The sequence below is a fragment of the Magnolia sinica genome, chromosome 3 (genome assembly GCF_029962835.1).
Source record: "Magnolia sinica isolate HGM2019 chromosome 3, MsV1, whole genome shotgun sequence".
NCBI lineage: Eukaryota > Viridiplantae > Streptophyta > Magnoliopsida > Magnoliales > Magnoliaceae > Magnolia > Magnolia sinica.
The window spans coordinates 3,077,197-3,103,268 of record NC_080575.1 but is presented as its reverse complement, the minus strand read 5'-3'; the positions used below and the strand labels follow the sequence as shown (position 1 = coordinate 3,103,268).

General features: G+C 39.0%; 3 protein-coding genes across 3 annotated transcripts; 1 reads left to right on the top strand and 2 right to left on the bottom strand.

The window, feature by feature from the left end:
* Positions 1 to 1,513: 1,513 nt before the first annotated feature.
* Positions 1,514 to 4,027, bottom strand: LOC131241395 (polygalacturonase-like). The gene is made up of 3 exons (XM_058240208.1): positions 3,245 to 4,027; positions 2,278 to 2,503; positions 1,514 to 1,849 (listed from the first exon to the last, which is right to left on the bottom strand). Exons 1-3 carry the CDS (start codon positions 3,598 to 3,600, stop codon positions 1,601 to 1,603), a joined length of 831 nt encoding a protein of 276 aa, XP_058096191.1. The 5' UTR covers positions 3,601 to 4,027; the 3' UTR covers positions 1,514 to 1,600.
* Positions 4,028 to 4,195: 168 nt separating this feature from the next.
* LOC131241372 (exopolygalacturonase-like) lies at positions 4,196 to 9,501 on the bottom strand. Its single transcript, XM_058240187.1, has 3 exons — positions 9,358 to 9,501; positions 4,608 to 4,922; positions 4,196 to 4,267 (listed from the first exon to the last, which is right to left on the bottom strand). Exons 1-3 carry the CDS (start codon positions 9,499 to 9,501, stop codon positions 4,196 to 4,198), a joined length of 531 nt encoding a protein of 176 aa, XP_058096170.1.
* Positions 9,502 to 9,516: 15 nt separating this feature from the next.
* On the top strand, positions 9,517 to 17,488 carry LOC131241370 (putative invertase inhibitor). The gene is made up of 3 exons (XM_058240186.1): positions 9,517 to 9,565; positions 9,619 to 9,632; positions 17,174 to 17,488. The coding sequence occupies exons 1-3, from the start codon at positions 9,517 to 9,519 to the stop codon at positions 17,486 to 17,488; spliced, it is 378 nt and encodes a 125-aa protein (XP_058096169.1).
* Positions 17,489 to 26,072: the final 8,584 nt, after the last annotated feature.

Genomic DNA, 26,072 nt, shown 5'->3' with positions numbered 1-26,072 from the left:
CTACCGTTAAAAAAATAAAATCAAGTGGATCATCTTTTATATATATATATATATATATATATATATATATATATATATATATATATCCACATATCAAGTCTGCCACTCCATAGGAAACAATGCCTAGCCAATGATAAATAACAAAATACAGTTGTGGTCCTCTTGACAAGCGGAAGTTGATAACTATGATCAACCTGATGGGTCAAACCTATTGCAGAGGTTGGATGTCGCACACACATGACAGGTTGGAAGATATCTGTTATATGGATTGTGGGGTTGTGGTCCAACTGATTGAACTTGATATGTCCACATTATAAAACATTCTAAGAGAGGGAAACAACCCCAACCCACCAACCCCCCCCCCAAAAAAAAAATAAAAAAATAAATTAAATTAAATTAAATGAGAAAATGAGAAAATGGACTGTGTCTGTTCCTAACCATTTCATTAGTTCACAAGACCTGTAAATCAACAGGTCACAGAGAATTCTGTATCCAGACCTTGGATTCTGATCCTGGAACCCCAACCACAGATCTTTTTTGTGCCCTTGCTAACATTTCTCTCAGTCTAACGTTGCACAATGCTTGACACTCATGAATACAACTCTTGCTTGGTGGAAAATGCCACCGGCTCCCCCATCAAGAAATGGCTTAAGGTTTATGAAAATGTCAATGTAGATGCTCAGGTTGTCAGTGATTTAGCCCTAACCTGCAAAGAATCCTTCAGAGAGGGGGAAGAGGAGAGTCATAAATCACCATTGAGTCTTAGAAATGACAATCTGAATCGTCTTGCTAACATGGCTGCGACCATTGCATTTATCCCTGAACCAGATCTTCTTGTGTGATTTTCCTGCACCCAATGTTGTTCGTCCATGCATTGACACCTCAATTCATTAAAATACAAAAATGTGTTTGCTTATCTTTTATGATGATTTTTATAGTGTGGTGTTTATTGTTTACTGTGATCTCACTGTAAAATCGTAGAAATGAAATCGATTTTCAACAGTTCCCCAATTTGTGAAAATACATCCGTCTATGAAAATTGATTTTCATTTCCACGATCTTTTTTGGAAAAACAGTGAATTCCATTTATTCCCTGTTAAATATAGATTTACACTGCTACAAAAAATAACTCTTTCTTTTGATCTGATGTTTGGTTTTTCATATCTATATTTTGGTTTCTGCCAATCTCATAAGATGTCATGGAAGCTCTTATGATGTGCTTGACAGCTAGTACATTCTCTTTGTCACATGTTAAATGTGGCAACCGGCAAGCCAGATTTGAGCCTATCCTCCAATTGGTTTAAACTCTATGGTAAACATGTTTGAGTATTTTCTGCAAGTTCTAATTTTTTGGTATCTTGTGCAAGTTCTGATCATCTTTCGGTTGTTGCCTATGGGCTACCAATAGGCCATGTCTGGGCTAGGCCGAGATCTATCCAAACCTGATCTCGCAAAGTAAAACTCAGGCCTGAGTCTGGCCAGGACCATGACAGGACAAGACAAATAGGCTAAATACATCAACAAGAAATTAATTAACTATCTTGCAAACATTCAAATGGTATCAAATACATACATGTGGCATTTCCTAGGAATTAAGGAACTAATTAGTACACCTTGTATTGACTTTACAACGTGGTGGATTCTGTACACCTATAGTTATCAGTTGATTGACGTTGAAGCAACAGGATAAGACCTCGGCAGTGGGATCAACATTCACCAAGTCGATATCATTAAGTTGTATGTCTTGGCATGGAACAGCCGCACTGCACTCAAGATGGACTGCAAGATTATTAGAAGAAGTGCCAGTGATGTTTTTGTAAATTATGTGGCTGATCTGCACGTGTGACGGCTGCACATATCAACAAACAAAGAAAATAAAAAACACATGAGTTTAGAAAACGTGGACTAGGCATGTATCATGTTTAAATGTCTGATTTTAAGTTGTAGAACTATCATTCAAGTCCGGTAAGAAACTCGCAAAATTGTTGAGTTCCAAAATTTCGTGACAGCTAGAGTGCATAGTCAAAATTTCATGTAAAACAATACAATAAAATTGATGAATGATCCAATAAAATAAATAGTGTTCAATCATCACGTGGTAAATTATGAGTTAATAGTTGTCTGTGGATCCTGTAAAAGATTAGTTTTAGGTAATGGTTCTCATACATAATTAACAATCACACCCATCAGGACCATGCACTTCCTCATATCTTCATACCCCAGAAATTCAAGAGCAAACAATTGAATTGGAATACTTATTCAAGTATTAAAAATTACCTTATCTTCGCAATCATGGGATGGACAGTATTTCTGATTGATGATTATTGGGTTAGAAACTCTGTCCAGAATGACATCTTCAAATGTGAAATTTGAAGCTTCAAGTATGGATGATCCGGGCCATGTTTTAATCCTTAGGCCGTTCATGGTCCTGCTGAGAGTACAGTTCATCACGTGTACACCGGTTACGGACTTCTCTTTAGTGTGCTTGCCAAGGCTACCAATGCTACAAAATTTATTGAAGCTCACAATCAAGAATTCATTATAGCATATGTGACATTCTTGACAAAATAAAAAAATAAATCTGAACCAATTCTATAAATAATCCTCTGTAACTATATTCTTATTTCTGATTGTGAATTGATAACTCAATCGAGCCAGATCGAATTCAACACCATGAGTTAATAATGAAAATAGGCCTAGCTTGGTTCAATCAGACGAGTCATAACTTGCCTTGAGTGAGTTGCAATGCAACCCAAGACAAACCGAGTCAATCTTATTCTTCCTCTAAATTGGTTGTTGAAATTTTATTTTATATCGCTCTTTTCTAGATTCCTATACTTTATACTCAAGCTTTTCAAGGCTTGTATTTGATTCCTTCATACTCATGTCATGACATTTACTTCACTTGCTATTGGAGTTCTAACTAATTGCTTTTAGTAAGAACCATTTACAAATAAAATTAATTAAAGTGATAGTTAACAAGGAATTTGTTTTTATTGAAGAAAGAAAGAAAAGAGAAGATGTGAGGTTAGAACCCTAACCTTAATATTATGTTACGAGAGTTGTAGATTTTGGGAAAAATTATAAATTACAAAAAAGACAACTTAACCCCATTTTAATAATAGATAAGATATAAATCGCCTAAACTTCTAAAAGAAAGTATCGGAAATAAGAAATAAGAAAAATACGACACCCTAACAAGTTCTAATTTAACCATCAAAATCCCTTTAGTTTTCAAACATACCTGATCCCATGGCCCGGACCGCAGAATATGTTAGAGATGAAAATCCCATTGTTGCCTTCTCCAATCGATACACAATCATCACCGACGCCTATGGTTGAACTTGTGATGTTGATGTTCATGGATGAACTGACATGGATTCCATCGGTATTAGGGCTGTCTCCCGGGGCTGTAATAGTGAGGTTGTAGACTTGAACCTCCTGTGACCAAAATAAGCTGATGTGAAAGGACTTGCTGTTCAATAGATGAATGTCGTGGATTGCAGCATTGGTGATGTCAATGAACTTCATAGACTGCACAATGCCATTAAAAAATAAATAAAAATCATTTGTTTCATTTCTTCCTTGATTCATATGCATTTTTAATGTTTTGCATCTTCTTTGTAATTCAAAATTAATAGCGTCCCAAATGGTTTTGGTATACCTTATGCTAATGTCTCATGTTCTTTTTGGAAGTCTTTTTTATTTAGCTCCCATGTGAATAAATTTCTAGTGATGTTCTCTCATCTTCTTATTAAAGAAATACATAAATTTTTTTAATCAGGTGAATTGCACTGAGTATGTGTAGGGTCGTCAATGGACCAGGCTTGGGTTGGGCAAAATTAACATTTTGAATAGGATCAGATTGAACAGTTCAAATCCAATGCTCAGCCACTTAACGGCCCATGTTTGTTCACCTTCTCTTCCTTTGTTTATGATATATATCATTTTAAATTAATTGATATATTACACAATGAAATCATTACATTACTTTTTTTTCAAAAAAATGTGGTAGCCCACTACCTATAATGCACCCATAAAGATAAGGCAGTGGAAGTAGTCATTTCACAGCAAGAGAAGCCCCATTAATTATAATTCTATAAAAGAGGTTTCAAAATTTTCAATCCCCCCTTGACAATCTTGTCATTTGTGGATCTATCCTATCCTACATTGATTAAGATGATTACTTCCTATGTTAATCAAATGTAAACGGATCACCTACAGGCAAAGGCAATGACACCACAACTTCTAATGACATATCATCTTTCTTGCCAATATACAAACTATGTCAGAAATGTTACCAAGAAAATGGCAAGCCCCACAATGAAAATCATTTGGCACAAAAATCAGTTGCTGTTGCTCGCGAGATGGGCTAGGATTAATGGACAACCAATGCTCTAAGTCAATATATATGTGCAGCCACCTAATTAGTGAAAGCCTTATTTTTTTAATAAGTTAATCCTTATGGTGAGGCTCATTATTTTCATGGTACTAATGTCTTCTACAAGTGGTATATTAGTGAGAAAGATCATACAAGCACTAGTCCTCAAATAAGTGATCAGTTTTCTAATTAAATTGGCAACAGAAAAAGAGATGCATAAACTTACAGTTGGGAGAAGCTGGCATTTTCTCTTCTTGGGGCAGGTTGTCAAGTTCCAAGCATCGGCTCCCTGACCATCAACAACTCCCCCTCCCCTCACTGTCAACCCATGTAAGTCTTCAAATTTTATCCAACTGTCATCAGCAAATGCAGCGAGGTCCGGAAGTGCTTTTAGTATCCCATTTATGATGACTTCATGAGATGATTTCTGATGGCATGGTCCATTAAAAGTGATAGGGCCCAATAAGAACTCTCCTTTAGGCACCATAAAGCTCGATCTGCCAGCATAGGAACACACAGCTTCCCATGCAGCTAAGAAAGCCTGCAAAACATAGCCATGAAAAATAAAATGATTCCAACTCACAGATAAATGACATTAGGTGATTAAAAATACTGTCTTGATGTAAGATAAAGTCCTGATGTAGGACAGAGTCAAGGACATCCAAGGATCGCTAACTACAGATGAATGGCCCAAGGCGATAAACATACGATTCTAAGAGAGCTTCATGATAAGTAGATTAATAAGGAGGCAATCGGAAAACTCACTAATGATATGTCTAAGTACAACTAATAAGTAGCTAACCTTAGTCCAAGACAAGCCTAACCAGTTTGACCAGAAATTGGACTTGGGCTGGGCCAGATCCACCGGCCACCTGGCCCATAATGTTAAATAAGTCAGGCCTGGCTGCCATTTAGGCAGATGCAAGCCCACGTCCAACCCAATTAACTAATGGGCCTAAAACTCAGGCAAATGTCCAACATATAGGCCTTAAGGCTCTCCTCAGTCTAGTTGGCACCCTAACCATACACTGTTCTATTTCTACTTTGCAAGAGCACATGCCTATTTCTTGGTGTATCCATGATCCAATGGTGCATGTTAAGCACTGATCCAGACCATCTAATTTTTTGGATGAGCAATACACTGAAACTTGTTTACAGTGAATGTTGAGAAGTCAAATAGCCTGCAAATCAGATGTTTACAAATAGCCAACTGGCCCATTCATGAGGACCCATCAGTTAATCAATTAGAACTGCATGTTAGATTGGTCTCTAACTCTATGTTGGCTGTTAAGGGCTGATAACAAGTAGTGCTGTCAATGGGCCGAGCACAGGCCCAGCACAATCAGAACTTTGAATGATCCGGGCAGTAGTTCATATGCAGGGCCTACATACAATCTGTAGGACTGGGGCTGTGCTTGAGTCTGCTTGTAAGCTTGAAAAGTTGAAATGACCCCACCCAGTTTCTCTTAAGGATGTTAGGCTGATATTTGGATGTTGGGTCCATATCTAACCGTCTTGTTTACTAACCTAATTAGCAGTATGTTGACCTGGGCTTCAACTTGGGTTCTTGATTCATGGATGGCCTTGCCTCGGACACTTGCAGCTACAAGAACCTGGTGGACCTCGCATTTCATTTGGAAGCTTTTATGGGGGAAAGTTAGAATTATGGAATCCACTTTCGGCTAAAATAAAGATTGGATGAATAATTATAATCTCTGATTTGCGTGGACAGTTGTTTGATGAAATAGGACCATCAGAGATTTTTTTACTTGTTAACTGTCCAACAATTATCTACCAATCCAGTAATCAGAAAATCTAGTGAATGTAATTTTTAGGTTCATGATACATCTAAACTAGGAACCATAATTGGAAAAGTTTAATTTGAATTAGTTGTATACTAGTTATGTAATTTTGAAACAATTATAAGTGCATGTGTATCATCCATCGCCCATTACCAGAGTATCAGGGTTAGCAATACAAACATGCTGGCAACGGGCTGGGCCTGAAGTTGGCTTCAGCCCGGATTTTGAACTGTTTTGGATTGGGCCTCAGGGATGGCTCAGGCTGACGAGCATACCCTCCTACGCTATCTCACCCAGAAAAACTAGAGTTCACTTCCCCAAGCACAGCCTTCGACAGCGTGCATCCCTGGGCTTCTACCTATGCACCTCACAAAGACTGTCTTGAAGTGCCCTGGTCAACCCAGCTCGGCTCAGGACAGGCAAAAAGGGGCTGATCGGCTCGATGAAATTGAGGAAGAGCTCATCGAGGACAGATGGGACCAACAAGAAGATAAGTCCAGCCTTCAGCTTGGAAAAAACCAATAGCCCAGACGTCCGATCCAAACTTCCAAGCTCCTCAAAGCAATCCAAGGCCGATCAACCATTGAGTTCAGCTCGGCTCAGTACACCGCTCGGCCCATCCTTGATTGATCGATGGGTTCAGCACGACTCAGTCCAGGTCGGCTCCATCTGGTCAATCGGTTGGTCCAGTGTCCAGCTCATGTCTAACACTAGTAAACAAAGTTCGGCCTAAATCTTTATGATGTCCAATTTCTGTAGCCTTTAACTTCTTCATGAGCCTTGATAGCATCCTCGGATCATTCATATATGGATCCACCTCAGACGAGACAAGGGGTTCATACCATGCCGACCTACCTCCTCAGCTGAGCGGATAATCTTCCTCGGCTATGCACGACTTAAGAGTAACCGTTGACACCTATCACTTGTGTAATCGCCCACTGTGTGATTCCAAGATAACTGCCCACATTCACCACTTGCGCACATCTCGCCTAGCGGCTAAGATTGTGCCTAAAATTATGAACTACCCCGTACAGTATAAATAAGGAGCTGACCATCTACATGAAAAGGTACGCAGAATCTCTCGCCCTATACACTTCAACACGACCAGACCCAGATTCCTAGCCTGACTTTGGCATCGGAGGGTCCCCTACTGTATCCAGGGTCTCCTTTGTTCTTTTCTTGTGCCGGTGCTCAAAGGTCTGAGGAGGACGGCCCAGATTCTTGCATCAACAAGTTAGTCAATTAGAACTGCATGTTAGATTCATATCTAAGTCTATGTTGGTTGTTAAGGGCTAATAACAAGTATTGCTGTCAATGGGCCGGGAATGGGCCCAGCCAATCAGAACTTTGAATAATTCGGGCAGTAGTCCATATGTAGGGCCTAAATACATTATGTAGGACTGGACTTGTGACCGAGTCTGCTTGTTAGCTTGAAATGTTGAAATGGCCCGGCCTAGTTTGTTTTAAGATTGTTAGGCTGATATTTGGATGTTGGGTCCATATCCAACCGTGTTTGTTTCCTAACCTTAGCAGTATGTTGGCCTGGGCTTCAACTTGGGTCCTTGAGTCATGGACGGCCTCGTCTCAGACACTTGGCCGCTAAAAGAACCTGGTGGACCCCACATTTCATTTGGAAGCTTTTATGGTGGGAAGTTAGAAGATACTTAGGCTGTGTATCACGGTTGTTAGGTAGGCACTCAGAATTTGTACACAATGCATATATTAACTTAAGATAAACTGAATAGAATTATGGAATCCACTGTCGGCTATAATAAGATTGGATAAATAATTATAATCTCTGATTTGTGGGCAGTTGTTTGATGAAATAGGACCATCAGATTTTTTTTTACCTTTTTAACCGTCTAATAATTATCTACCAATCCACTAATCAGAAAATCTAGTAAGTATAATTTTTTGGTTCATGATACATCTAAACTAGGAACCATAATTGGATAAGTTTAATTTGAATTAGTTGTATGCTAGTTATGTAATTTCCAATCAATTTATAAGTGCCTGAGTATCATCCATCACCCATCGCCAGAGTATCAGGTTTAGCAATACAAACATCTAGGGCTGTCAACGGGCTGGGCCTAAGTTGTCTTCGACCCGAAATTTGAACTGTTTGGGGTGGGCTGATTGTCTGGGCCTATTGAATTTTTTTATTTTGACTGGCCTTAGCCCAGTCCATAGACAGGCCTATCTACATATAGGGCTGTCAATGGACCGAACCTGGGGTTGGCCTCGGCCCGGAGTTCGGACTGTTTTGGGCTGGGCTGTTGGACCAGGCCTATTCAAAATTTTCATTTTGACAGGCCCGAGCCCGGCCCATTGATTGCCCTAACTGGAGTCTACAAAAATGCAGTTGTGCATCACGCTTGATGGAGTTTCCATGCATCTCTCTCCTCACTTTATATATATATATATATATATATATATATATATAACTGTTGATCATTATATAAGTGGATCCAGGTCCCATCTTTTGATTTTTAGTGAGTCCAGGTTCCATCTTTTGAACCCATATATTGGTCTGACCCAGGTTGGGTCTGGTTAGTTTTAATAATATGATTATATTATATTTAATGTGTTGATGATCTAGCAACAAATAAGGTTCCCTAAACCACAAGCATGTAAGAAATCCAGTTCACATGCAGTGCATGTGTTAAAATGATACATGGGCGTGCAATCTAATCCATACATCGGGTGGGCCAAACCATGCAACTGCGCTAGGTTATTTGTCCTGAACCCAACTTTATATCTACAATCCAAAGAAAGACCTAATGAGTATTCGATCTCGATCGGGTGGGACTCTTGGTCTTCAAGATCTAGCTAACTCAGACCCAAAAGTACCTAGACCCAGCAGCAAGACCCGAACCGGTTACACAAGAATGGGTACTATAGGACCAGACCCCAACCCAACCCTTTGACAGCCCTGGGAAGGAGAGTTGTAGTGGCCCACCAATCACATGTTGTATGTTGTACAGGATATGAAACTGGATCACCAAAAAGCGGATACCTCATAAGATATTGGACAGCAAATAGATGCACTATATCGATTCACATGCAAGGCTACATTGCATGCGTGCGTGCGTATGTTCATACTCAGTTGAGAGTACAAACAACAACAGCTAACAACAACAGTAAGTATATTTAAAAAGAAATAATGAAACTTACATTGCTGTTCTCTCTTTTTCCATCACCCACAGCTCCATATTCAACAACGTTAAAAATTCCATTGACAGATGTCACTGTGGGACCCACTTTTACAAGGAACATCTCCACCATCAAGAAAATCAACAAAAAAATAGCACAAGCCATCACGGTTAAAGATGAATGAAGCTAAAGCTTATTCTTCTTCTCTTACTTTTTTTTTTATTTGTTTGTTTAATTTCTCATAAGCGCAGATGAAAGATCAAAGCCTCCATTATTATAGAGACTGCAATACCTCCGCCACCCCTCCGATAAAACAACATTGAAGATATCATCTCATGAGAAATATCAAAATCTTATGAGAAATTCCAAATGCAGAAAGTTTATAATTTTGATATTTTTATAAAAATAGGACCTCATTATTATGACATTTACATTTCAATACCTTCAAAACAAAAAAACTTTTTATTAAACTACCTCATTAGATTAGGTAAATTACCATTTCCCGTATTAGAATTTTATAATGGTTATTAAATTAAGCTGGTCATTTTTGTAAATGGACTTGCAGAAAATATTTCAATTTTACCAGATGTATCTGTTGAACTTCTTATCGACATAATTAAAGGTCTTTACCCGAATGATTATCTAGGTCTCTTCCAGCTTCAAATTATCATAAATATACAATATTGTTCACCTGGCAGTAGATTTTTGTTATTGCTTTCCAACCTAGTGACTATCATAGTAAAATTGATTATGTTATTATTTGTGCTTGTGTTTTCAATATGGACTTGATATACTCAGATTCCAAAAAGCCTTCTGTTGCTGCTACTCAAGGGCTCGCACTCGATGGTGGTATATTGTTTTCAAAGTTATATTCTCAATTTGAATAATTATTTCCATGTTTAACTTCCCACAGGGATGTCATGCATGAATTGTTACACCAAAAACTCATCTTGTCAAAACTATCACTTGGAGTTATTCTTGGAATTGGAGGTATTGTTTCTTTCCTTTCGATTGAATCAGGTCTCGTGAGTTTACATTATTTTAGGTGTGTCACATGCAACGCAAATCTTAACAATGTATTCATTGTTTCTTTAAAGGTACCCAATGCCTCCCAAGATTGGTAGGGGTGTCAGAGGTTATCCAAATGATCCTGGTAAGTCTTATCTTTATCATTTCACTGGTAACCACAGACCTTAGAAATTGATTTTTGGTATTGAGAAACACAACTAGCAGATAAATACGGAGTGATACTTGAATCTAAGTTCCAAATAAATGTTATTTTCTTATTAAGAACTGTTTCATTTATTTTGTTGATAAAAAAATAATAATAATTTTATTTTTTTTTTAAAAGATCATTGGTTTTTTTTTTTTTTTGCCGCTAGATATGATTTAGTGCTTCGAATACATGTTCAGTTAGGCATTATATGAATTCTTGGAAGTCATAAGTTGTTTTTTTTTATTGAAAATGAGCTTTCCTTGACCATCAGATCTGCTTCAATTTTAGACTCATACCTTAAAATGATATAAGAAATGGGATGGATGGCGTGGATAAACAAATACATCATGGTCAACACCCACAAAAATCTGCCCGTTACAAGCTAAAGATGGGTAGGCAATCTGCCTTCGATCATTTGTAAATATCTTTTGTTCTATTTTTTAATGAGAAATGCAAACGGCCTTTAATTGTCTGTGTTGGTCAGATGGGCCATCGGAAAATGAGACCTGGTTTGTCAACGTATCACCGACAGCCAGTACGAAGGGTTATGACCGTCGGAAATTCCGACGGCTTTAAACCGTCGAAGAATAGTACTGACGCTCGAGCTAGGACAAGGATTGCGCCGACGGTTTGTAGCCGTCGGTGTTTCCTTGTAAAAAAAAAATTACTAATTACAAATTACAACTTTAATTTTGACCTTACATATGCATGCAAATACCTAGCTACTGTACTTAGATGCATAAATAATGAATATAACTTATTCAATATATTTTATATCCTAACCATCTATCCATTTTGTAATATTATTTTAGGGTGAAAATGAGAAAAGCCCACCACTAAATAGAGCAGTGGGACAATGGCACCCACCATTGAAACTTTTTATGGCTGACCAGGATGTTTATTTGCCACCCAACCAGTTCACGAGGTCACACAAACCTAGATGAAGGGAAAACACAAATATTAGCTTCATTTAACACTTCTATGGACTGCCAAAAGTATTCAATGGCAAGTGTTCAATCTCCATTATTTTCTGTGGTGTGGTCAATATACTACTTGGATGTGCCTCATTTTCTTATCTCTTTCAATAAAAGGATCTCACAAGATGAATTGACAGTGTGGATATAACAGATACATTATGGTGGGGCCACGAAACTATGGCACGTCAATGCACCTCCTCCCATACATGTTGGTGGTAATTGACAGATTACTATTTTACACTAAGTTATACCATGGTATTTCAAGGAACCAAATAAGCCCTTGGCGAATGATCAGGATCCAATTTTGTGGACGGGTATCATATCAGTGGTTCCCATCTTAAGATCTCGTAATCTAAAACCTCCACATAATTACCATCTTTCTTAGCCATAACCTACCAATGTCCACTTATATCTAATCATATGTTAAACATAAAAGAAATACCAAGGCACGATTGTGTTGGGAGAGATTGGAGATGTGCCAAGCAAACGCTACTTCACACATTCACTTTTGTAAATCCCATCATAAGGGCATTTTGTCATTTGAAAAAATCATCAGCTCAATTTAATTGTCATTAAGAAATTCTTGGAATGTATGGGAGTGATAATTACCTAAAATAATGAGGTTGTTTAGTGAAAGGTTTCTTTAAAAAGTACCAAAATGTAAATATCATAATAATGAGGTATTATTTTGTTAAAATCCCTTTAATTTTTCATAATTTGCTATTTTAGAATTTTTTTAGTTATTTACAAATTAATTCATACAAGAAGGGTCTTTTGAAATACGGAATTTACATTTTGATAACTATTTTACAAAGATTTTCAAAAATCTACCTCATATAAATAATTGTCATTTCAATACTTTTGTTTGCAGGCCACATGTCAGCCACTTGGATGGGCCCATCGTAATGTTTATGTAAAATCCACCCTACCACTAGGTGTGTCACCTCATAATAGGTGAAGGGCCCAAAATTTATCTCAATTCGTTATTCAAGTGGACCACATATTTGGAAACAGTGTATAGTATAATGATCGCCCTCTAAATTGTTTTCCTTGGAATGTCCAATTGAATCACTGGTAAGCCTGAATTTTAGGATTAAGGCCTAAATTTTAATAAGGGATCTAATGGATGGAGTGGATTTCATATAATCATTACCGTGAATCCTACAAAAATCAAGGGTAGATGTCTTTCTCCCAACTATTTTCATTAATATGATCCACATGAATCACAAGTTGGGTTTACGTTTTTCAGCTATGGGCTTAATATAGGATTACCCATCTAATTTCGTACACTACACATAAGATTATTTGAGAAAAACCATAATTATATGGACACCCCTCTTGATTGTAGTGGGCCTATCTTAATGTTGAAATAAAATCGACCCAACCATTGGATATTTAGTCTCATAGTAGGCTGAGAGGCAAAAAATGAGGCTGACCTGTAATTCTAGCGGGCCATACCAAAAGAAACATTGGGAGAGAGATGACCCTTGATCTTTTATAGGACTTGCAGTGATAATTTTATGAAATCCACTCCAACCATTAAATTTCACACAAAAATTTAAAACTGTGGCCCAAAAATCATACCCATTTATGATTCACTTCGGTCACATTAGTCGAAACAATTTGTAGGTTAAGCATTGCCTTATACAATGTTTTTATAGTGTCTTTGAATCAGGTGTATCTGACTTTGGAGCATTGGCATAACATTGGGTGACACATGTGATGGTCGATCGTGGATTTTAGATAAACATTATGTGGCCCATCGCAGCCACTTTCACTCTCAAAACGTCAAAATCTGAAAAAAATTCGAGAAATTGCCGAGAACAAGGTGCATAACTATAGTTTCTCGCGGAAGGCAGTCTGTTATCAGTCCCTGTACGGTTCGTTTTCAGAAATAAAAGGTTATGATAACTAACGCGGATTGCTATTACCAGGATATTCCTCCAGTAATTCATGACCCAAGCTCTGTAGGGCCCACCGTGATGTATGTATCTTATCCACACCGTCAATACATATTACAGGTCATTATAAAGGATGATACAAAAAAAATAGAGAGAGAGAGAGAGAGAGAGAGAATATATAAACCTTTATTGGACCACACCACTGAAAATAGTGGAGATTGAATGCCTACCATTACAAAATTGTAGGGCCCACAGAAGTTTTGGATCAGGCTGGTATTTGTTTTTCCGTTCGTCTAGGTCTATGTGACGTTATGAACAGGTTGGATGGAAAATAAAATCAAGGTGGACCCTAGGAAAATTTTAACGGGGACATTTAATTCCTACTGTTTCTTGTGGTGTGGTCCACTTTAGCTTTATATCTGCTTCATTTTTGGATTAGTACCCGAAAATAATCTAGAAAAATGGATGGACGGCGTGGATAAAACACATACATCATGGTGGGCCCATAGAGCTTGGGATGCGTGGTAGTGAAAGGATATTCCTGTGAGCATCCAATCCGTGACTGATCTTCTTGAGAGCGAAAGAGAAGATGTTTCCGAAAATCCTTTTTAATTTTGTTTTTTGGATTGTACTGATTTTTGGTAGAGTTGCTTCATCCTCTTTATTTGCACTTGATTATTGGCTTTGATGAAAAGTAGACACCTTGGTGGCCCCACACACGGACCTATGGCTGGCATCATATCCTCATTTTTCACTGTGGTGTGGCCCACCTGATTTGTGGATCTTGATGAGTTTTTCCCAACGCCTAAAGTCTAAAAATAGAACCGGATGGATGGAGTGGATTTTCATTATAGAACTACTACAAGATACCCGAACATTAGAACTAGTAGAGAGTACCCAAACATATATACTATGGAGATTGGGCGCATAGCATACTAATAGTTTTCATACAACGTTTTTTAGCATTATTGTGATGAAAGTTAACAACTTCATTTATATGTTGTCACTTATCATCGCTTATAAATTGTTTCCTACAGTGTGATCTAATTGATTAGTGAGTGGTAATGAATTTTGGAGAAGATGATTTTCGTGATGAGGCCAACCTATTAGAAGGGTTGGATGTCACAGATTCCTGACGGGTTGGAAGTTCTCCATTGGATGGACGGTAAACTATGGTACAACCGGTTGGACTCGAGGAGGCTGCGTGCCGAATAATTAATGGCATTGGTTTGATCGGTGGAGGTATGATTGAAAATCTTACTAGTTGGAGTGTGGACCGACCGTGGCGTTTGTACAGCATCTGGCTGGTCTAACATATATGATCGCCCCCTAATGAAAATGGGATGCCTCAAAAATCACGCGTACACGATCATCATATGTGCTAGCACTTGAATTTCAAGGCTTTTGGGCGATTGTCCTTTGTTTTCTATCATGGCCCCACATGATGGTTGGATCGGGATGATTTTTGGTGTTTTGGATTTTGATGATAGGGCAACTCTTCTGGGTGGATAGGATGCCATACATACACCATTCTGGGCCCCACATGCGGCTAGTTACACCTGCTTTAATCTACAACGAATTGCAATTGAGGCTTTCCGACTTGAGCTTTTGTCAAAAGCGTCTTAACTAACGGTCATTTTCAGAGTAACAGGTTTTAATAACTAACGCGGATTGCTATTTCCGCGATATTCGTCCATCGCATGCCGTGGCCCATGCTTTATGCGCCCCACCATGATGTACGTATATTATCCACGTCGCTTGATCCGTTTTATCAGTTTATTTTAGGGCAGGATCTTGAAAAAAACAGATCCAAAGCTCAAGTGGACAACACCGCAAGAAACAGTAGAGATTGAATGCCCACCGTTAAAACCTTTTTTGGGGCCACAGAAGTTTTGGATCAAGATGATATTTGTGTTTTCCCTTCGTCCAGGTCTATGTGACCTTATGAATAAGTTATATAGCAAATAAAAATCGAGGTGAGCCCTAGGAAGGTTTCAACAATTGAAAAGGGTCGGATTGGGCTTCTTTGTCTTGGCCCGTTGTGGGTCTGGGCCAGACTCTGGCCAGGGATTTACTCTGCTGACTGCGCTCCGGCCTGGACCAGCATGGCCTAAACCTGATGGGTCAGGGTTTTATTGCAGGCCGCACTCACACCCATTGTCTAGGCCTTTCACGGGCCTGGGCCTGAGTTGGTCTCGAAATCCACTTAAAATGAGTTTGTATGAATAATGACATTGGTTTGATTGGGAAGGTCTCACGTACTTACCGGTTATAAATATTACTAGTTGAGATGTGGGGCCCACCGTGGCGTATGTACGGCATCCAACTGGTCTTATATGGTTGTCCTGTTATGACAATGGGAAGCCTCAAAAATCATGCAGACACATCCACGTAGCAACATATACATCCAATTCATTCCAGAAATGAATCCCCTACCTCATAAGCAGATGATGAGAGGACCTTAGTATTGGATTTATTGGACAGTCGTTGTCTCTAAACAATTAACCACCAATTGTACTTTCAACATTATAACAGTGATGAAGTGTAAAATCCTAACTTCAGCAATTTGACCGCTGGAACCTTTGGACCACATCACATTTTCATTACACCCAGGTATGCAATGGTATACCCTCATGTGTCCCATCCAAAACAGTGAAAACTTATAACATGGCTTAAAAATACTTATTAGAACGTACAACTACACGATCCGCTTAAGAGACGACAAGCAAGAAATCAATATGCAATATGAACATAATTAGTAACAATTAGTTAAAAGGCACTTTGCGGCAAGAAATAAAATCGTAATATCTCTAACGCAACTAATTGCAGAGGCAAAAACCTGCAACTAGCTGCATATTGTGGGGTCCAAAATGGTAAACGTATGACATCTTATCCATCTCTCATAGTTGTCATGAAAATAGGATGCCCCAAAAGTCATAGTGGTCCAACCATCATAAGGGGCTTTTTATATGATAGAAAACAAAAGACAACCGTCCAGAATCCTTAAATTCATGTGCTGGCCTACCTGATAGTTAGGCAGGCATGATTTTTTGGGTATCCCAATTTCATTAAGGGGCGAATATGTTAGACCGGTTGGATGCTGTGCATACACCACGGTGGGCCCCACACGCCAATTATTAACATTTACAACCAGTTGTATGTGAGACCTTTTCCAACTAATACAATCAATGCCATTATTCAACACACTCTCACTCATTACGTGAGCGTATGGGGGCCAATCGTTTGGACCGTAAGTTACCGTCCACCCAATGGATAACGTCCAATCTGTTATGAACATCAAGGCATCCAAGCCTTCTAATAGGTCGACCCCATCACGAAGATCATCAGCTGCAAAAATCATACCCATCCACTGATCAAATGACCACACCATTAGAAGCAATGTCTAGCCGATCGTAACTGACAAAATACAAGTGTGGTCAACCTGATGAGTGAAAGCTGTTGATTTTGAAAGCATGATTGGTCAAACCTACTGCAGAGGTTGGATGTCACATACACATATATAACAGGTTGGAAGTCATCTACTAAATGGACGGTGAGTTTGTGGCCCAACTGATTAAGTCCCGTCCCTACAAAATTCCAACTCACTCTCCTTTTATGAAAGCATCCAAGAGAGAAGAAAGAAAAAGAAGATAGGCCGTCTTTTCTCCTTCCCAATTCTACCCGTAGCAATCACCCTTTTAATTCAAATTTCAAATTCCATGAGCTCTTCATTAATTCACAAGACCTATAAGTCAACCATTGATTACGAATTCTGTATCCACATCCTCGATTCTGATCCTCGAACTGCAAACGCAGATCTTGTTGGACTTGCTAACATCTCTCTCGATCTAGCATTGCGCAATGCCACGGACACACATGGATACATTTCTCACTTGTTGGAAAATGCCACCGAGCCTTCTATGAAGAAATGGCTTAACATTTGCCTTGAAAAATACGACCATGCGCTTGCTGGGATCTCAGATGCATTCATGTCCTTGGCTTCTAAGGTTTATGAGAATTTCGATTTAAAAGCCCAGTTTGTCGATGCTCAAGCTTGACTATGTGAAAAATCGTTTGAATTACAAGAGGAGAGTCATAAATCTCCGTTGAGTCATAGAAATGACAACCTGAATCGTCTTTCTAACATCGTTTCAACCATTGCATCTATCCTTAACCTAGATTACGTTGGGGACTTGTGTTGCGGAATCACACAGATCTAGATCTAAGATAGCAATCCAAGAGCACCAAGCAATCACAAGAGAACACAAAGATTTAACGTGGAAAACCATTTTGGGAAAAAACCACGGCATAAAGCAATAGAAATCCATTATGAAATAGAAATTATAAAGAGAGAGGACTTACCCAATGTGAACCGATTCGAACAACCTCGAATCTCACCCTTGCTACACCCTTTGATAACCCTTGAACCCTTTTAAAAACCCTTAGAAAATCTTTAGGAAGCCTTAGAATTACTTAGAAAGACCTTAGGAACACCTATTTATAGTTTAGGAAACTCCACTTACGCACCGGCTTTAAAAAAGTCTGGAAACCGCTTCAAATTTACGCAGTCCGCGCGTGGTCTGCGTTACCTTCGACTAGTCGAGCCAGGGCTTCAACTGGTCGAAGGACCCTTCGACCGCTCGAGCCTGACCCTCAACTAGTCGAGCATCCTAAATATCCAAAATACATGCTCACTGGACTTCGAGTTAAGCAGGCCTCGACTGGTCGAATGCACCCTTGACCAGTCGAGCCGGCCCCTCGACTGGTCGAGCAGAGTGTCCTGGATATCCAAAATACATGCTTGCTGGATTTCAAGTCGAGCCAACCCCTCGACTGGTGGAGCAGCGCTGTAATGATTTAAGACATCCATTTGACAACAAATTATTAATTTCCTTCACTCAATGTTGCTCTAGTTATCTTTAATAATATAAAAAAATATGTTTAGTTATCTTTAATTGTTTCACTGTAAAGTCGTGGAAATGAAATCGGCAACGGTTTCAAATTTGTGAAGACACATATGTCCGTGAAAATTGATTTTCATTTCCATGGCCTTTCAATTTGTGAAACCCACATGTTTCTCCTTCTTCTTATGTGACGTTTGGGTTTTTATATTTACATTTGTATTTTGATTCCTACTAATATAAAAAGCTCTCAGGAAGGACATGGGAGTTAAGAAAATAACTTATCACATTTTCGAAGGACCATATAAGTACAAATATCTTAAAAGAAAGGAGGTAAGGTGAAAACTTACACTCTTAGTCTTTGATATATCCAAGCTTATCAACATAACTTAAGCATCGAGGTCCACTGCCGATCATTGGAACACCCGTTGTCCACATATCCCTTGTCCTTGCAGGTATATTGGTGGGCGTACCTCTAAGATCAATTGCATCTATTAGCCAAAATTCGATGACAACACACACTTTTGATCGATCAAAGGTGTCAAAATACGTCAAGAGAGTTTAGCCAAAGTTTTGAATTTTCTTGACTCATCTCCTGTTCGATCAACATCAATTGAACACTCTGGTCGATGCATCAAAACTTATTGTTTTTTCTTCAATTTATTTTCACTTGATCTTTAATCTTTAACTCAGGTACTTTTGCTCTTTTGATCTTTAATTGTTATCCTCTATCATTCCATCTTCACTTCTTTCGGGCTTTAAATATCCGTTTGAGCTCAATTCATCTTAAATTTCAAAATTCTTCGGAACATTGGAAATTAATCTAATTAGGCCATTTTAACATGAACTTGCATATGAAAGCACTAAAAAATAAGGGATAAATATGCAATATTTAGCTTTCAACAGTAAGTTTTTTAGAAAGTACAGATTTTGTTTCTAATCTTATATGTGAGTATATAAGTACGTCTCTAAGTTCGATTAGGGTAGAACAGTGAGAGCCTACACGATTTCTAGGATTTCATAAGGAAAAAACCTAGGGTTTTTATCTGTAGGTTGTTTCATCTCTTTTAATTGTTCAGAGTCGATTGATCGTCGCTTTGTGCTATAGTTTTTTCCTAAAAGAGTTTTCCAGGTAAAAATTTCGGTATTTACCTTGTTCTTTTTCGTTATCTATTGTGTGTTTTTCAAGACCGTTCGTTTAAACCGCTTGTGTGTAGGGTATCACTAATTGATTAACCCTGGTTAGCCCATTGGGGTGGACCAGTCTGGTTATGATTGGACCAAGTACGAACCGTCAAGCCAAATAGCCCGTTAACACTTAACAACAGCCCGTGCGGGCCATGCAGCGGCTATGGAAGGTAAAAAAATCTAAAAATTTAGGAAACCGTAGATCTCACTAGGGTCCATAGTGGACCACGGACTCACTAGACACCTAGAAATTTATTATCCACGCCGTCCCAGCAGCACTTGCCAAACACAACTCACCAAAGGCCAGAATTGAATCTGGCACCATTTAAATAAACTAAGATATCAAGCTTTACAGCCTTTGGATCTCTTCTACATTTACGGTGAGAACCTAAAGTATTTTTCTACGCTCATCCACAAAATCTGGGACCCGATCGTGGAACGATGACCGTTAATCGCAAATCTGACCTGTATGATCAAACCCCACATCCGATCGTTCTCAAATTTTGTAAGGCCCTTCGTCGGGCCATAGAGCACCTATCTTATAGATTTCATAGTTATGGGGCCATTAGAACTACTCCAATAATCAGAATGGACCTCGTAGGGCCATTTAAAGATCGGAACCATACGATGAAACCCCGCATCCAATCAACTTCAAATCTTGCATGGCCCTTCATCGGGCCATGAGTCACATACACACCAAATTTGGAGGCCAAGGGGGTGATAGGGCCACCCTAAAGTCAAAAGGGGGTCCTAGAGGGCCATTGTAAGAATTTATTGAAACTTGGGCTAATTGGCCCAAGTCTAGGAAATAAAGCCCTGGCTCGTTCTCTCATAACTCCCACCATTACTATAACCACCAAGGAGAGTAGAGAGAGTAAGGAGAGTAAAGAGAAAAGAAAGAGAGTGAAGGGGAGAGAGAAGGTGGACCGTAGATCGAAGTGGGGCCCAAAGGAGTTCCATCTTGCAAACCTCTCCCTCTCCCTCAAGGAAATTCCTCATGCACAACTGGGAGAACCCCTCTCCACCATTTGGGTAAGTATATCTCTCTTCTTTTTAGAACCCCTCATGTTAAGGGAGGATTTGCATGAGATTCTAACATACAAATACATTGTCTTAGGATTCCGGCCGATCAATACCGAGTTCAGCGCTTTTAGGTCGTTTTCCAAGACCTCAACGATCCATAGGTGCGAACTATTGTTCTTAGGTGGCCTAGCACCAATTTTAATATAAATCTAATGATTTTGCTTGTTGGATGATGTATTTGGGCAATCTAGAAAAACCTAGATAAGACCTTATACTTTAAATCCTCCCCAAATCAACATAGAATGGTGATAGAATGTTTGATGTTCATCAACATGATTGGGTATACAATTGATGATTGTTTGTACAATCCTTGCTCGATTCTTGTTTGATGTTTCCCCATAACATGTTTGATGCATTAACTCTTGTGTATATTTTGGAATTAGGAGATATATGAAATGCTTGCTTTCCTCACTAACCCACATAACACATGCACCTTTATTTCATAATATTGTTAGTATTTGCTTTGTAGGAAATCTGAAATTTGGTTTGAGAAGTATGAATACATGATACTAATTATGTTAGTCGATAACCCTGATTGTTGAAATGTTATTGAATACTATCAAACCATTAGGTTGGTCAGGAATCCGAGGAGAGAAACGTTGGTTCCGTTAGTAGGACTATCCTGAGGCTAAACCCATGAATTTGGGGCGGGTGCATACAGGCGACAATAGTTAGACTACATGGGTCACCGGTACCCGATGTTGTATGTCACGTACTCGCCTGAACCCATGCAGTTCAGTCTACTTACTGACCAACCTTATTTTATTAACCATGTTTGCTCACATATGTATGGAACCTGGAACACCCTTCAACCGTTGTAACCCATTGATAACAAATTGAAACCGATCCACCGACTCATGAGCCAGGTATGGTGAAATGGGACACTGTGTCCAAGCTGTTGACCTACGCTGGGGTGACGAGCCTCCCCGTAGTGATCGCGAGCGATCCCTTTTCTCATCACTCCTCATGTGCTTGAAGTCGGGGATGGGGAACCCGACGGGATCAAGGATCACGGGGCCTTGGCCTCGCAACTACTTGAGGGTATTGATCCGTGGGTTGTACCAGTTTTCCCAATCTGCTGGATGAACGGAACTAACTAAATATTCGGTTAACATTATTCATGTATTGCATTAGCTAGGATTTGGCGACTCGGCTATTGAGGTCGCAATGAGGGAGTGCTGATCACGTGCGATCGTTAGACGAAGTCGCTCAAGGGAGTGTTGTGGCGAGGTCATGCATCATATCATTTATCATGCATATGCATTAACAAGATTAGCTAAGGATTTATGAATGTTTGTCTTTTATTAAGTTCATAATATAATTGATGTCTGTTGTAACTTAAGATTAATAGCAGCTACTAAGTTGATCACTCACTCCCACTCTGGGACAGTGTTTTAAAATATTAACCAGACTCTCCTGTAGATGCAGAGTAAAAGAAGCCTGGCGGCACGAGTCTTGATAAGGAGGACGATTTGTCCTACTTCCAGCTGATGGGCAGTCTCCATCGACCTAATAGACAGGTTTTGGATCGCTGAGTAGTAGGCTTAGCGTACTATTCTTTTAGACATGTCATTCTTTTGTAATTTTGTTGAGCAACGCCTTGCGCGACCAATTTATATTATTTTGAACCTGTATATATATAGCCTCTTTCATTTCAGTAGACTGGTTGTGGTTGTGTTTCATGTTTCAAGTAATTCCATACTACACATTTAAACCGGATCAAACGCAAATTAGTAAAATTGGTTATAAGTGACACTCGAGAACATGGGAATTGAGTGTATACACGACTCCCAATTTCCAGGGCGTTACAGTCTTCCTTTTACATCATCGCCAAGCCCAGAGAAATTGTACAGAACTTGAACTTTTCTATAGTAACAACCTTGGTGAGCATGTCTGCTAGATTCACGCTGGTGTGAATCTTCTCTAAAGTTACGTCTCCTTCCTCAAGCACCTGTCGGATAAAGTGGTGACGAACATCAGTGTATTTAGTATGAGAGTGATAAACAGAATTTTTAGCCAAATTTATAGCGCTTTCGCTGTCATAGTTAACCAGCACGACTTCTTGTTAAACCCCCAATTGATCTATCATGCCTCTCAACCAAACACCTTCCTTAAACTCTTCTGTCACCGCCATATATTCTACTTCGGTCATGGAAAGAGTCACTACGAACTAAAGCTTCGACATCCAACTAATTTCTCCACTCGCCAGTACAAACGAGTATCTTGAAATAGACTTTCTGGAATCCACATTGCCCACGTAGTCTGAATCCACGTACTCTACCAACTTTGCCCCTGTCTTCTCAAAAGTTAAGACGTAATCTTTTGTACCTCGAAGGTATCAAAGTAGCCATTTCACCACTTCCCAATGTTACTTGCCGAGGTTTGACATGTATCTTCTCACAACACCGACTGCCTATGAAATATCTGGTCTCATACAAACCATGACATACATTAAACTGTTAACCATATTTGAATAAGGCATATAAGACATAACCTATTTTTTTCTCATTTGATTTAGGACATTGTTCTAAAGAAAGCTTGAAGTGAGACACGTGGGGGAACGCTCAATGGCTTTGCCTGGTCCATCTTATACTTGATCAACACATTTTCAGAGTATTTTGCATGTGATAACCAAAGCTTGTTCATCTTCCTGTCTTTATGAATATCTATGCCAAGAACCCTTTTTGCGGCCTCCAGATCTTTCATCTTGAATGTCCCTGATAACTGAGTCTTCAGTACATTCATTTCAGACATATCATGTAGGCGATTAACATATCATCAATATACAATACTAGGATGATGAATTTATCATTACTCGGTGTCTTGTAATAGACATAGCGATCGTATTCACTCCGAGTAAATTTCTGACTCAACATGAAAGAATCAATTTTTTATACTACTACCTATGTGACTGTTTTAAGCTATACAACGACCTCATTAACTTACAAACATTTTTTCTGCCCCTTTAACTTTGTAGTCCTTTGGTTACTTCATGTAGATCTTCTCTTCCAACTCCCAGTGCAGGAAAGCAGTCTTGACATCCATTTGTTCCATCTCGAGATCATATTAGGCAATCAGCGCCAACACAAATCTGATAAATACTTGCTTAACCACCGACGCGAATATCTCTGTGAAGTCAATTCCTTCTCTTTGAGCATATCCCTTCGCTACCAACCTCGCTTTGTATCTATCTTATTCCTTTTGAATAATCACTTGCATCAAATCGCTTTTCAACTAACTGGAAGCTCCACCAGCTCTCATGTATGATTTTTGTGTAACGAGTCCATCTCATCATCCATAGCTGTCTTCCACTTTTCTTCATCAGGCCCATCAAGAGCCTCCTGAATAGTTGACGGGTCCCCCTGATGTAGAGCGGGTTGCGGACAGTTTCATGGCCAAGATGGATCAAAAAAGGCCCGGTCGACGACAGAAGTGATCCGGACCATCAAACCTTAGATCAGGCGTATCTCACAATCCGGAATGAGTTATCGGACGTAAAATATATGATTTTATGGTAAAACGGGTTGCACAAGCCAGATTTGCGAATTACCCCCGGATCGACGGTCATTTCCCTATTTTAATTCCATTTTTATTATAAATAGTAAGTTTTAGTTTGATTATAACTCTTCATTCGTCGGGCTTTAGGAGTTGCACCCAACGTGAAAAGAGTTTAGAATAATTAGGAGAACGGTTTGGTGAAGCCAAATAGGACACTTACTATTTTTTATCAAAAACCTTGCGCAGTAGTAGACATCACGACCGTCTATAAATAGTAAGTTTACTATTTTAAGTTGAGAATTCTAGGAGTTTTAGTTATAGTTTGCTTTTGATTTCTCTCTCATTTTCTTAGTATCTATATTTAAAGGGTTGTGAACTCATTTATTTCAATCATCAATCAAATTTTGATTTTATTAGAATTTATTTCTATTCTTCTTTCTTTCTTTCCTCATGGATTCAAGAAGTCTCTGTGAGGAATCCAGAGAAGCTCCATAGATTTGGGGTTGTTATCCTTGAGGAAGACGGTGCCTCATCACGTTCATCCCTGCGTCAGATTGTTGCATCAGCATTTCATGAATTGTACCGAACCTTGTGGGAAAATGTGTTGAGACTAGGGGTGTACACGAACCGAGCTAGCTCGGTTAGCTTGCTCGACTTGACTCGAAAAAGCTCGATTCGACTCGGTTCGAAACTTAGATCAAGCAAGCCCTAGCTCAACTCGACTCAGATGGAATCCAGCTCGAATCGAACCAGTTCGATGACTCAATTACTTTACCATTGATGTTGCTCACCAAGTGTTTGATAAAATGACTCAACGAAGTGTGGCTAGTGGCAAGGAAGGTATGTACAATGTGATTGTTTATTGCTTCAATATAGAGTCGTGGAAATGAAATCAGTTTTCAATAGTTTCAATGTGGCAACAGTATGTATGGAAATTCTTAAGGGTCGTTTGGCATCATGGATTTGGGGGGATTTGAGAGGATTTCTCATTTTTTTTGGCCGCATAAAGTAACTGGGGGTTTCAAATCCCCTCAGAGAGGGGGCTTGAAATCCATGATGAGAGCTTGGATTACATCTAAAATCCTTTCAAGAGTTGCATGTGTATCATGTGTGTCACCATACTATTATTCTATTGGGCACATGGCACACTAATGATATCCCAAAACAATTACATTATCAATTGCATCACTATAATTACTTTAATATGATGATCAACACCGTCCAAACATTGTCCATGTAAATCAATGGTTAAAAATCGTTGGTTAGTCACTCAGACATCATGTTGTGCTTGTGGCCCATCCGAGACTTGGAATTTCATCATTTTCAGGCAAAACATATATTTCAGTGGACTTTTATTACAACCATTGTGTTAAACATTACATACGCCACTAATTAGATATATTAAAGTTGATTTAGTAATTAAATTCAAACCCCTGTTAATATATATCATCCATAGCTACTTTTGAATCACTATAATTACTTTAATATTAAAACACATTAAAGTTGATTCCCAATGCAGGTGCCAAACATAATAGGAGTATTTCAAATCCAGGGGTTCCAAATCTAGGCTCCCAAACAGGCCCTTATGGTGAATGTGGGAGTTAGGAGAATCACTTATCACATTTTCAATGTGGCAAATGCGAAAATTGATTTTGACCTTTCCTCCAATGGGTCCAGTCTATATAGTGAAGAATCTCGTTTGGATTCAAAGAATCTCTATGAAGAGTCCAGAGAAGCTCCCTGAGGAAGATTGTGATTGAGCTCATCATGTCCCTCCCCACGTCACACATGTTTGGAAAGAAATGACAATTATAAAAAAAATTTAAAAATATATAATAAAATTTAAAATGTTGGAGTTGAGAAATTGCATGGCACATTCAGGTTTGGGTGCACAGCTAATTTTGGTCTGTATGAGTTCCTCCTCAACCAAGAAACATATGGGAGTAGATTCCATTGTCTGGATTATTTCTCC

Excerpts from the sequence above, each read along its gene's own strand:
- LOC131241395 (XM_058240208.1), bottom strand. The coding sequence starts at position 3,600 with ATGCATATGAATCAAGGAAGAAATGAAACAAATGATTTTTATTTATTT. Across the intron at positions 2,504-3,244 it reads GGTCCGGGCCATGGGATCAG|CATTGGTAGCCTTGGCAAGC; the intron begins GTATGTTTGAAA and ends TAAATTTTGTAG. Across the intron at positions 1,850-2,277 it reads CCCATGATTGCGAAGATAAG|CCGTCACACGTGCAGATCAG; the intron begins GTAATTTTTAAT and ends TGATATGTGCAG.
- LOC131241372 (XM_058240187.1), bottom strand. The coding sequence starts at position 9,501 with ATGGCTTGTGCTATTTTTTTGTTGATTTTCTTGATGGTGGAGATGTTC. Across the intron at positions 4,923-9,357 it reads GAAAAAGAGAGAACAGCAAT|GCTTTCTTAGCTGCATGGGA; the intron begins GTAAGTTTCATT and ends TATGTTTTGCAG. Across the intron at positions 4,268-4,607 it reads AATGCCAGCTTCTCCCAACT|AAAGATGATATGTCATTAGA; the intron begins GTAAGTTTATGC and ends TATATTGGCAAG.
- LOC131241370 (XM_058240186.1), top strand. The coding sequence starts at position 9,517 with ATGAAGCTAAAGCTTATTCTTCTTCTCTTACTTTTTTTTTTATTTGTT.